The following is a 12613-nucleotide window of genomic DNA, read 5'->3' as shown; positions in this document are numbered from 1 at the left end:
CCCCGGTCTGCGTTGCAGAGGCTCCTGGAGATCACCGAAGGGTCAGAATTCCTGAGGCTGCAGGTGGAGGGAGGTGGATGCTCCGGGTTCCAGTACAAATTTTCACTGGACACGGTCATCAACGCGGACGACAGGCAAGGAGGAAGGGGTGGGTCCCCGGGATCGGGAGGTGAGAGCGCCTCCGGCTCGGCGGGCACTGTCGCCACGAGCCTACAGACGGGTTAAAAACGGGTAATAGTGCCCGTCTCACACTCAGGCGTGAACGTTTGCCGCCCTCGTTCAGCGTAACTAAGTTACCGCTGGAAAGTGGGCTGCCCAGGTCCGTAGGATGGACGGGAGAGCGGCCAGCTGGGCTAGATTCCCAGCACAGGCCCTTAAACTTGCTTTTCAGGGTTCGGTCCGATGACCCTTCAGAGAAAATCAGCACCTCTTAGAGGTACAAAGGGTGTTTCCCCTGTACCTCGGAAGAAAGAGAAAGCGCACCTCTGGCCTCCGGGGGCTTTGGGTGTTGCTGACGTTCAGCACCGCCTTGCTCCTGTCTTTTCAGGGTGTTTGAACAGGGTGGGGCCAGAGTGGTGGTTGACTCTGATAGCCTGGCCTTCGTGAAGGGCGCCCAGGTGGACTTCAGCCGAGAACTGATCCGAAGCTCATTTCAAGTGTTGAACAACCCTCAAGCACAGCAAGGCTGCTCCTGTGGGTCGTCCTTCTCTATCAAACTGTGACGAGATGCCGGGCCCTGAGGTTGCCACCAGCTGTAGTAATGAGAAACCCGGGAGTGGTAGAATTCTAGAGGCTTCTGATCATATCCTTTTCTCAATTTTATTCTCCTTCATCCAGGAATGTGTGTTTTGCCACTATTATTTTAAAAATGTGAAGCTTTCACTCTTGGCCAAAATAGCCTCCCTCCACCTGCCTTCTACATGACACTAAGGCCAAGCTTCCAAATGTTACCTCAGGCTCAGTTACTGCTTGAAACCCGGTAGAGCCGGGCGTGGTCCTGCTGGGAAGAAAGAAGGTGCACCTCTGCCCTCAGAGGGCTGTTGGTGTTGATGATAGTGCGGGGGAGGCTGAGGCAGGAGGATCACTGTGAGTTCAAGGGCAGCCTGGGCTACATGGTGAGTTCAGGACCAGCCTGAACTGCATAGCAAGACCCTACCTCAAAAACAAACAAAAAAACCCCCAATATTATGTATAGAGCCTCAGAGCCCCAAAATTTAGAGTGACTTTTTTGGCCTTCAAAACTGCTTATACGTGCTTGTCTAACTATGTATAAAAACTCATTGTAAAGAAAGTCCTTACTTACTTGTGTTCTAAATGTGGGTCACAGATTAGGGAGTTTGCACACCAGTTACTAGACCAGAACAGACGAGAATGGGCAAATGAAATGTCCTTCTCATCTCACACATCTCGAATGTGTTACTGTCCCTGCTATTTTCTAACATTGCCCGTTTGCCTCTTCCCGTGTGATAGCGCGGCTGCATTTTATTGTCGTGCTTGTCAGTCTGCCAGGTTCATAAAACCAGGAGCCTCTCTGCCAGAAGGCTTGGCCCAAACCCTGCTGGTACCGAATTACTTGAAGAGGAGCTTCTCTGTACTCACATAGACACTGAAGAATCTGACCGTTCTGTGTCTGCATCTTTTCAGGAAATGTTGCTTCACCCGTCTTACTGTGGAAAATGTCTTTGGTGTCATGCAGAGCAGGCAGCAGTTGCTTCCCTATGGTAGATAGTAGACAGCGGCCTGTGGGTTAGAACGCCGGATGCCTGGGTGTATTTGCATTTCAGATAAACAGTAGCTCCTGCAGTGTAAGTGCGCTGTCCATTCTTTCCCATGTGAGCACATCTCATAGCGCATCATAACAGAGCGCTAACCCTGGGGAAACCACAACTGGGTTGATTCCGGAAGACTTGGGTGCTAAGTCCATCTTTTGCTTGGGAGCCTAAAAGTTTGTTATAGCAAAAACTTCCTGAACTGGGTAGGAATTAAGGTTATTTAGTAAGAAAACTTGCCATTAAAAAAAAAAATGGGCCCAGGGATAGCTCAGCGACATGAGCACCTGCCTGGCAAGTGCAAGGTCCTGAGCTTGCTTTCCTGGTACCAAAAAAAAAAAAAAAAAAAGGAAATGTGAGAAAACCTAGCTAGAACTGTGGGGCATGGTCATGCACACCTTTAATCCCAGCACTCAAGAGGCTGAGGCAGGAGAATTGCCTTGACTTTAAGGCCAGCCAAAACTGCATAGCGAGACCCTGTCTCAAAAAAAAGACCTAGAATTTAGAGGAAACAAACCTATCATGTGGTTAGAAGAAAGAAGAGGATCTTGGAACCCTGAATAGATTTCTAAGCTGCCCATGGCAGGAGGCAGAAAGCAGCCAAGAAAGTGTCTCCATACTCCCATTACCAGGACGGAAACGTACAGCCAGTACCTGGGCCTAACAAGATTTTCAGTTCAGGCTACTTACGTCCTTTCATCATTCTGGAAAAGATTTTGCTACACTTTAAATGTTAGGACCTATTGTTCCAGAATACTTTTTTTTTGGTCTTTTTGAGGCAGGGTCTCACTCTGCAGTTCAGGCTGGCCTTAAGCTCACTTTGTAGCCCAGGCTGGTCTCGAACTTGCAGCGATCCTCCTACCTCAGCCTCCTGAGTGCTGGGATTACAGGCATGCACCACCACGCCTGGCTCAGAATACTTGAGGGTTATTGATTTGGTGGTTTTAAAACTTGAGAGTGTAAGCAGCATAGCTTTAGTTGCTAAGCATATATTCCATTAAATTGCAGCGGTCAGCTGGGCAGAAACAAGGTCCCTTGGAATGTAGATGTGCCTACTGTGAGTGGGAGAATTGGAATTGCATGTTTACAAATAGCTGGATTCGAGCTGGGTGTGGTAGTGCATGCCTGTAATCCCAGCACTCAGGAGGCTGAGACAGAAGGATTGCCCCAAGTTCGAGGGCAGCCTGGGCTACATGGTGGGACCCTGTCTCAAAAAGGAAGGGAGAAAAGTGGGTCAGGGAGAAATCACCTTACTTCACACTGAGCAGACTGCCCGAGGCAGCTGAAAGTGGCGAAGAGTCCTCACGTGTGGGGCAGGATAACGACAGCAGCAGGCGAATGCTGGGCTGTGTGCCTGACACATCAGCATTGTACTCAGGGTGAGGATCTTCTGCAGGCCCCTTTGGCCAGACGCCCTCTTCCCAGCAGGCCATAAAAGCCAGCAGATGTTTCGCAAATTCTGTTCAGTGTGCCAATTCGTTTAGGAAAACTTCATACTCTTCCGTAGCAATTGGAAGATCTTTAGTTTTCCCATTACTTTGCAGGAGAGATTGTCAAGGCCTTATTTGTTGCAGAATTGGCTTTAACTTTTTATGCAAACAGGTGTCTGGGCATCACATTCCCTGTGCCCCTCTTTTTTTGTTTTTTTTTTTTTCAGTGCTGGGAATTGTAGCCAGGGCCAGGACCTTGGCCTCAGGCATGTTAGGTAGTACACTCCATCTCTTCCTTTCTTCTTCTTTCCTTTCCCTCCTTTTCTCCCTCCCTCCCTCTCTGGGAATGTGTGGGAATGTTTCAAGAGATTAGGAGAAAATCTGTTCAGAGATTAAACTGGGCACAGTGGCATCTGCTTGTAATCCCAGCACTCAGGAGGCTGAGGCAGGAGGATCATGAGTTTGAGACCAACCCTGGCTATATATACACAGTGAGTTCAAGCCCAGCCTGAACTACACAGCGAAACCCTGTTTTCAAAACCAAAACAAAACACAAAGCATCAAGTACTGACATTTGGCAGGAGCAACCAGGTATAAGGTTCCCCCTTGGGGCTTAAACTCTCACCCCAAGGTAATACTGTGAGCTGGCCTTTAGCGGGGCCTAACACTGTCCCTGGCAACATTACCGTCACACATATTTGTCCAAAAGGCAAGGAACACCTTTATTTTTCTTGATATCTAGGATTGATACTTAAAATTGCTCTCCTAAAATCCATTTGACCTTTCCCCTTAAAAATGCTACTGGGCTCCTTAATGAAAGTTTGCTTTTGTTGTTATTTGTTTTGTTTTTGTTTTTTGAGACAGGGACTTACTGTGTAGTCCAGGCTGGTTTTGAATGATGTAGCCCAGGCTGGCCTTGAACTTGCAGCAGTACTCCTGCCTCAGCCTCCCAGGTGCTGGGGTTAGAGGTGTGTGCCACCATGCCCAATGAAAGTTTGCTTTATAAAATTTTGAAATACTTACGCCTGGCTTTAATTGTAAAGTATAATAAGATAAATATGTAGAGGAGTGAGGAACAGTTAAGCAGTCTGTGACCAACAGCTGTATTTAAAAATATTTTATTTTCTGAATAGGTAATACATGTACACAAAAGGGCTTACAGTGAAAAGTCTCCCGGTATTGTTCTATCCACCCTACCACCCTCCCCACAACCACAGTTGTTTCAAAGAATTTATCTGAGATATAATGTGAAATAACATGCAGAAGAATATTCATTACAGCATTATAAGCAAAAGATAAACAGTGGAAATGTCTGTCAGTGAGGAACTGTTTCATTACAGGGTAGCCGTCCAGTGGAATAGTGTACAGCTATGAAGGAGAATGTGACGATTGTTAGCGTTAAGTGTAAAGTGAAAAAAGCAGAGCACAGAGCAGCTTGCATAACAGACCGTGTGGGTTCTTAGTGAACAGAAATACACGCACAACACACGCAGTGTGTCTGGAAGAAGGAGCGGGGAGGTTGGGGGTGGGGTGGGCAGCGGGAACAGCAGGGTATGTTACGATCGGTGGATGTAAGGACGAGGTCAGCAGCTCCCCCCTTCTCTTTAGACAGATAGCAGCATATGTTCCCCACTGTTGTATAACCCCCCCTTCTCTCTTTGTCTTGGATATCTTTCCTAAGGCATTAGAGCTTTTTTTGTTTGTTTCCATAGCAACTAATCTTTTGCTATTACAAATAATACTATAATAAATAACCTTTTATATATGTCATTTCACATTTGGTGAGGACGTTAACATCTCAAAATTAAATTCCTGGAAGTTAGTACTGCTGTAATTTTGAAAGCCTCGTCATGCTGTCCTCTTGGAAGGTGGCAGCACTTCAAGCTCCTCTCGGCTGGTACGGGAGCCTCGTGCCCCTGGATGCTGGCCTGCCAACTAGGAGTCTGAGCAAAGTTTCTCATCTTTGCTAATCCCTTAAAAAAGTGGATCACTGCATTGTGAGTTGCATTTCTTTTATTACAAATGGAAAGATATTTTCACACAAGTAAAATCATACATTTTTGTCTTCTAAAAACATAACTACCCTAGTGACTTAGAGCAAATTATTTCAACTTTTCTGTGCCTCAGTTTCCTCACCAGTAAGCTGGGAATAAAAATAAGAAGTAGGATCGCTGGCTGATTAAATGAAATCTGTGCGCAACACTCAATGGCATGTGGTGGCCGACAGTGGGAGCAGCAGGGGGGACGGACAGGCTGCATTAAGAAAGTAGCGATTGTCTTCATCTGCAGTCACATGCCGCCTTGTTTACACTGCTGTTCACCTGAAGTCGTCACAGTTTTCCTTGTCTTCAAATAGTAAAGAACCTTCCCCTTGGAACCAAAGGGCATGCTATTGGCAGAGCTGGCCTCATCTCATTTTTAGACTTAGCCCATGGGTAAAGAAAATTGGTCTAATGTGAAATAAAAACAGGAAACGGAAGAGTCAGGGTGTATATTTCTGTTTTTTTTTTGGAACTGGGAATCAAACTCAGGATCCGGTGCTTGCCAGACAGGTGCTGTGCTGCTGAGCTGTATCCCCGCCCCCTGGGTGTGCATTTCTTTACCATGGTTCTGAGCTCCCAGCTAGCCTGGGTTGGAGAAGTCTCTACTTGTAAGCCCAGAGGGGTTCCAGACATCCATTTTCAGAACGGGATGGGCCCAGGCTCTGAGAGAAGAGAACAACAACATTGGAAATCTGCCTTCCTCTGAACAGGACCACACTAGAAAATAGAGCTTTTTACTGTTAGCAGATCAGCTGGCTTTCACCAAAAAAAGCGCAGAGGAGATCTGTGTCCTGCGAGAAGTGCATGTGTTTAATAAAGGTCTTTGGAGACGAGTGCTCCGGTGGCAGCCCTGCTGCCGGTGCCCAGGGGCTATGGCTGGGTGAGTTCTGAGTATTTACCCAAAGCTGCCGAACACTTTCTTTGGACTTGTAAAGGCAGCGGCTCCCTTCTGTATCCGCTCTCCTTGTTTTCATACTGCCTTCTTGTTCGGCTCTTTGCTCCTCTTCCTGTGGCTGGCATTCAGCAAGCTAGCATCAGTCTTGCTTCTCAGAGATGAACGGGTCCTCTGACCTTCCCTGGGGCCGCCAGCTGGATGGAGGTGTGGCAGAAGCAGGGCCCACAGCGGACTGGGCGGCGGCGACAGTGCTGAGAGGCACCGGATCACCCCCGAGCTCTCAAACCCGGTCTGGCGCTCAGGTTCCGAAGCACCGCCCCGGGGCCGGCGCAGCCTCTGCGCAGCTGTGGGATCGAGGCGCTGTGCGTGAGAGCCGGAGGGGAGCCTGCAGGGCGCGGCCGCGGGACCTGCGTTTGCCCCCGGGGGTCTGATAGCGTCCCCGGCCGGGCCAGGCGGTGGGCGGGGCCTCGGGCCGTGGCCGCAGCGTTAAAGCATTAGGTGGTGCTGCAGCCGAGCAGGGCACGGAGGCAGTGACAAGCTCGCAGCCAGAGCCAGGGCTGCAGGACCCAGCCTGGGGTGCTGGTGTCGCCCCAGCCAGGACAGCGTCCGCAAGGCGTCCGCCCGCGGCTGGGGGCGACTCCAGGCAGCTACTCCTTGGCACAGTGCGGCGGGTCTGGCTTGGCCACGTAACCTGGGGAGCAGTGGCAGCGGTAGGCGCCCTCTGTGTTCTCGCAGCGGCCGTGGGCGCAGAGCGCGGCGGGGCCGTTCAAGTCGTCGCACTCGTTCACGTCTAGGTGGGGGGAACAGGACGCTGTGGGGAGCGCTGTCCCTGTCGCGGAGCCCTGGCCCGCCCGTGGTGGAGCCCTGCGTGTGACGGCCGAGGCTCCGTCCCCTCCCCGACCCAGCAACGGGGGACGCGCAGTCCCCCCGCCCCGAGCGGGCGCGGGCTCGGCCGCGCTTACCCACGCAGGCCATGCGGGCCGCGTCCAGCTGGAAGCCGTCGAGGCAGTCGCAGGTGTAGCCCTCCTGCACGCGCACGCAGCGGCCGTTCTCGCAGCCGTTCAGGACGCCGCACTCCTCGGCCCGCAGCCCTTCGAAGGCAGCTGCGGCGGTGGTCAGAGGCTGAGGCCCTCGCCGCGGGGAGGGGCGGTGGGGTGACGGGGCGGGCCCACGGCCCACGTGCTACACGCGAGGCCGGGAAGGGCGACGTCCCAGGGCGCGCAGCCCGCCTGCACGTCTGTGTGCAGCTGCGGGTTTGGTGTGGGCAAGCTGCTTTATTGACGTGTTTGCATCGTCTTTGGGGTGCGGTTGACAGCAGAGAGGCCTCACTCAGCACAAAGCAAACCTGACCCGCCTCACCCTCTTCTCTCCCTGAGCACGCTGCGCCCCCTAGAAACGACCCTTCCCCCGTGGTGGGGTCCCAGTCGGCCTGGCAGGGGCCGCGCCTGTGGCGGGCACTGTACCCACCACACAAGGCCAGGCCTGACTCCTGAGGGTCTGAGTCTGCGGGCCGGGCTCACGCCACCCACAAACGGGGGGTCAGCACAGTGGGCCATTAAGGGTCCTGAAGTCCTCGATTCACACCTCAGGGCACGAGTTCAACCGCCAGTTTCCTTGGAAAGCTGTTCTGCAGCCTGTAAGTGACAGGCGGCAGCACGGCCACTCTCTGCTGCTCCCAGCTCTCACAGGGAGACTTTTTTTTGGTAGGGGGAATCGAACTCAGGACCTTGTACTTGCCAGGCAGGCATTGTGCCACTGAGCTGTACCCCGGGCCCCAGGGAGACTTTCAAGGTTGGGACAGTGCCCTGTATCTGTCCCTGTGCTAGTTCATCACAGGGAGTTCGTAGGGCCTGACCCTGGCATTTGGAGTTAATGTCCATAGTGACCCATAAGCAGAGACATGCGGCTTCCCTCCTCCTCCCTGACCCTGCTGCCAGCACGACCCGGGGTCGGGGAGAGGGAAGGGGAACAGCCCAGGGCCCGCCTCCCCCGTTTTGCAACACACCTGGATGGCTGGCCACATAGCGGGGCTGGAGTTCGGAGGGCTGCAGGGGCAGCTCAAAGGCAAGGGTGGGGTCCCCTGGTTGTCTGGCTGTGCTGGAGAACGGGGCCTCGAGGACGGTGTCCTCAGGACCCAGGTAGCTGTAGAAGGGGGCGCCCTCTGGGCCATAAAGGCTGTAGTGCAGGTCCTCTGGGCCAGGGCCGTACTCATAGCCTGGCCGGAAGTGGACCCCGGCCTCCCGCTCCGCCTCAATCCGGGCCACGTTGCAGAGCTGAGCATAGACCTCTGTGGGGGAGAAGGGGGCTGCTGGGCTCAGCTCCCGCTGGCTAGAGCTGGGCTGGCTGGGTTGCAGCGTGGCAGGCGCCCCCAGCAGAGGGGATGTGGGGGACTGGGGTCGGCTGGGAGCTCCAGCGCACTCCCCTCCCAAACCATGGGTGGAAGACAAGGCCACTACCCTGCTCTACTTCCCAAGGGTAGGGTGCCCTCCCCGGGGAGTCCCTCACCAGAGCTCCTGGGGGGACACAGAGCACACTGCTGGCTCCAGGCCTCGCCACCCTGACAGCAGCACTCCGTGTAGGTGGTCTGGTGCCCGCGCAGGGGTTGGCTGCACACGTCATTGGTGACCTTTCTCCAGCAGACGTCCATGTGGATGTCATGGTCAGGCAGGTCCTCTGGTGGCAGAGGACCCAGAGGCACGTGAGCTTGGCCCGGGCCCACGGCCCCTGTGGCCCACAGCCAAGGCCACTCACCCACGCTGCCGGTGCCGTTCACGCAGCGCTGCCCGCTGAGGTCCAGGGTGAGGGGCGGGCTGCAGAAGCAGTGGAAGGAGCCCTCCGTGTTCACACACTCGCCGTTCTCACAGGCCAGGTCCTGGCACTCGTTGTGATCTGCAGGGGCGGGGCGGGGGAGGCGGAGGGAGGGGGCCTGTCGCAGACTGTGCTCATGGAAGGGGCTTCCCGCGATGGGTCGCAGAAGAGATGCCCCTCACATCCACCCAGGAACAGGTTCTGAGGGCCCAGAGCTTCCCTCACTCAGACCTGCCTGCTGTGGACATCTTCCCAGGAAGGGGGCCTCCCAGCGAGACGCTGGCTGCCGGGGTGGGGGTGGGCAGGGCCAGGTCAGTCCTCACCCTCGCACTTCCCGCGGGAGGCCGAGTAGTGGTAGCCAGGATTGCACAGGCAGATGTAGCCGGGCACCGTGTTGAGGCACCTGCCGTTCTGGCAGAGCGCAGGCCCGAACAGCGCACACTCGTCGGCATCTGCGGAGGGCAGAGGGGTGGGATGCGGGGAGTGGTAGGAGGCAGTTCTTACAAGCAGGGGCTCTGCGTCGGACTGTCTGGGTCTGAATCCCGGCCCTGCCCCCTAGGAGTTGACTGACTTTGATCAAGTTGCTTACCTTCTCCTTGCTTCAGTTTTTGTTTCTTAAAAATGTGGCTAGCTCTTAACCTCTTCTAGTCACAGGGGTTAAAGGCTCTAATATACGTAAAGGTACTCAAAGTGAGTGCTTGGCACGAAGCGGCACTCAGGCTGCTTCTGGGGCTGGGGACGAAGCTCAGTGGTAGAGCGCCTGCCTCGCATGCCTGGGGCCCTAGGTTCCGGCCCCGGTACTGCACTCATACACACGAGCTGCTTCCACCTCAGTCACCCCCTTCCCAGGACTAGCTTTCGGACTCAGGCACTGAGTGGAGCCAGGGAGAGAGGCCGCTGCAGCGCCTTCCTTCGCCCTGTCCCCGGGCCCACTAAGACAGGTGCGGGGTGCCCAGGCGCCAGTGTGTTCCTGGGAGGCACAGCCCCGAGCAAGTGGGGAGACTGAGCCCAGGTCATGTGGATGCGCGAGGAGGAGCTCGGCTCAGAGCCTGTAGCCAGGGCTGCAGGGAGTGGGCCAGAACAGGTGGAGCCCCTGCAGGCCGGGCCGGATGGGGCTTCCCAAGGAGGACCAGGCCAGGGCCACTCCAGCGCTGGTGTCTGGGGAGGGCGAGGGAGCCCACCTGTGTACATGGTCTGCGCGAATGTCCAGTCTCCCTCCACAGGGACGTAGCCTTTCCCACTGGGGCAGAGCGCGCCGAATTCACCTGTGAAGGGCGGAGTCTCATTCTGGACAGGGAGGGGTGCCCCTTCCTCCTCCCTCTTTCGGGTGTCACCCGAACTGCTGACTCTCAGGGACGGCCCCTCGGGGTCTCACCAGAGCCCTCCGGCGGGCAGAGGTCACAGCTGTCTCCCCACCTGGCGCCCTGCGTGCAGCAGCACTGGGCGTGCGTGGAGTTCCAGCCCAGGACGCTGGAGCAGGGCGGACGGCCATCCTGCCCGGAGTAGCAGGCCATGCGGAGGGCGCCCGAGGCATGCTCCCCGGCTGGGGTCTCGGAGATGCTCTGAGCTGTGTGGTAGACGCCCCTCGTTACTGTCCCTTCAGGACTGTCTGAGGCACTCCCGCTCCTGAGTATGTCTTTTATACGCAGCGTTATGATGTACAAAACGCTGTCACCCACGTTATCTCTCAGGTGCTTTCAGCAACCCTGCGGGTCGGTACTATGATCGTTTCCCTGCAACAGCTGAAGCTGAGCTTAGTGAAACTAGGCGGCTCGCCACAGCCACACAGCTGTTACGGGTGAGGCCGGGGTTCCTCTGATACCGAGGCCCCTGCTCTGTCCTTCCCTGCTTTCCTCCCTGTGGGCTGCTCCCAGCTCCTGGCACAGGACTCCGATCCGTCCCGCCTCGCAGGTACCTAGCCCTCCCACCCTTCCTTGTTCTCTACAAGGTCCCCTACTTCTCCCGCAAGTCACTGAGGCCAGCTGCGTCCTGGGCCACCCTGGGGAGAAGCTGAGCCTGCAGCCCTGGGGTGGAGAGAGGAGGGGACAGTGCGGCGCAGCTCGGGCTCAAGTCCTCAGCAGAAGACTCACAGGGGTTGAGTGGATTAGGGCCCCTCTAAGGCTCCATCCAAGCTCCCTGGGGCCACTCTAAATCAGCATCCTGACTGCCCCCAGGTGGTCACACCCAAGCAGGGATGCTGCCTGGCCGGGAGCCGACCTCTCTGGTTTTGGCACCTGCCGGAGGCAGACGCCTGGCCCCTCCCACTCCATTCCCAACCTGCTCTTCACGCTGCCCCAGACCCTGCCCGGTCTCCCTCTCAGTGGCCTGCGGATAGAGGAGCAGATGCCTGGTGCAGGCCGTGGCGCCATCGTGGGCAATGACGGGAGGGATGGCGTTCCTGAGAGGCTGCGGGATCTCACCTCCAGCCCCCCGGGGACGGCAGAGCCCTTCTTTCGCGTCATACTCCTCCCCGTCGCTGGCGCAGAGGCACAGGAAGGAGCCCTCCACGTTCTCGCAGAGAGCGGCCCCGCACACGGCGAGCATGAGCTCACACTCGTTCACATCTGCCAGGCGGGAGGGAGGACGGGCTTGTGGGCCGAGGGGAGGCAGCCCGTGCCCTGGCCCTCACTCCCACCCAGCCACGTCAAGTCCTGATCCCCAAAAGAGCCACGCTAGGCCTGGCCAGAAGGAAGTAAAAGTGGGTGTGAGTTAGTGGGGGGGGCAGGTGGCCAGAGGTGAGGGGTGGCAGAGAGGAGGGGTCATCGCCCGGGACACTGTGAGCACGGCGCCTCCAGGCTCGGGTCTCCAGGGAAACCGATGGTGGTAGTGGGGCTGCGGCGGGTGGGTGTCCTCCACCTCCTTGCCTCCTCTGCTGGCAGGACCAGGCCATGCTTCCCCTTCCAGCCCGGCAGAGATGGCAGCCACAGGGGCAGTTGAAGTTCTTCCTCCAGGCGTCCCTTTGCCCACCCACTGGGGACCCATCATGGAGCCAGGAGACCCTGAATGTTTCAGGAGGGGAGAGTCCTAGGGCTTCCACTCAGGACAGTCAAGACCCATGGAGATGAGCCGGGCCCAAGGGCCTCCCCTGGCCCAGACCCTGGGTACCCCGAAGGCTTCTCACCAACACAGTCCCAGCCTGAGGGGGAGGTCTCGAAGCCCTGGTCACAGAGGCAGCGGAACGAGCCGTCCGTGTTGTCACAGAAGCCGTGGCTCCCACACACGGTGTCGTTGGCACACTCGTCTACGTCTGCGGGAGAGCAGGGCGGGAGGGTGTGGGCGGACTGTTCGCCCAGGACAGATACGAAGAGGTGTGGAAAGCGACCTCTGCACACCAGACACGGAAGCCCCGACAGCAGCATTGCTTTGCAGTTTTTGTATAAAGTCTGCTGTATGGAAACGTCAAACATCTGCACAGCCCGTGTCCGCGGAGAAGATCACGCATAGCTCAGGGCAGGGAGGAGCAGATGTGCTCGGCCCGCCCGCCCTCGGCTCCCGCGCCCACTCACCGATGCAGTCTCCAGTCGGGGCCATGTAGAAGCCAGGCTGGCAGCCCAGGACACAGCGGTAGGAGCCAGGGCTGTTCTCACACCTCCAGGCCCCGCACACTGGGGCCCCGTCGTCCTCACACTCGTCAATATCTGTCCCCAGGGCCGAGAGAGGGCACAGGCG

The 12613-nt window shown here is 56.4% G+C and overlaps 2 protein-coding genes across 2 annotated transcripts in view; one reads left to right on the top strand and one right to left on the bottom strand.

Annotated features, from left to right (window-relative positions):
- Positions 1 to 18: 18 nt before the first annotated feature.
- Isca2 (iron-sulfur cluster assembly 2) lies at positions 19 to 1803 on the top strand (the record flags this gene model as incomplete). Its single annotated transcript, XM_013507150.1, is given in 2 exon segments — positions 19 to 134; positions 548 to 1803. Coding segments are annotated over 2 exon segments (291 nt in total), but the record flags the coding sequence as incomplete, so codon positions are not given.
- Positions 1804 to 4301: 2498 nt separating this feature from the next.
- The window catches only part of Ltbp2 (latent transforming growth factor beta binding protein 2), a gene marked incomplete at its 5' end in the record, with an annotated part of 86528 nt that continues 78216 nt past the window's right edge, over positions 4302 to 12613 (bottom strand). The window contains 11 exon segments of the mRNA XM_013507149.1: positions 4302 to 6926; positions 7099 to 7239; positions 8142 to 8423; positions 8642 to 8809; positions 8888 to 9025; positions 9268 to 9396; positions 10126 to 10209; positions 10320 to 10511; positions 11365 to 11508; positions 12066 to 12191; positions 12451 to 12582. Of these exon segments, the coding sequence (XP_013362603.1) occupies positions 6784 to 6926; positions 7099 to 7239; positions 8142 to 8423; positions 8642 to 8809; positions 8888 to 9025; positions 9268 to 9396; positions 10126 to 10209; positions 10320 to 10511; positions 11365 to 11508; positions 12066 to 12191; positions 12451 to 12582 (1679 nt within the window).

Source organism: Chinchilla lanigera, unplaced genomic scaffold, assembly GCF_000276665.1.
Source record: "Chinchilla lanigera isolate Chin_1 unplaced genomic scaffold, ChiLan1.0 scaffold00122, whole genome shotgun sequence".
Lineage (NCBI taxonomy): Eukaryota > Metazoa > Chordata > Mammalia > Rodentia > Chinchillidae > Chinchilla > Chinchilla lanigera.
The sequence above is the reverse complement of the archived record's forward strand: the minus strand, read 5'-3'. Positions and strand labels throughout refer to the sequence as shown.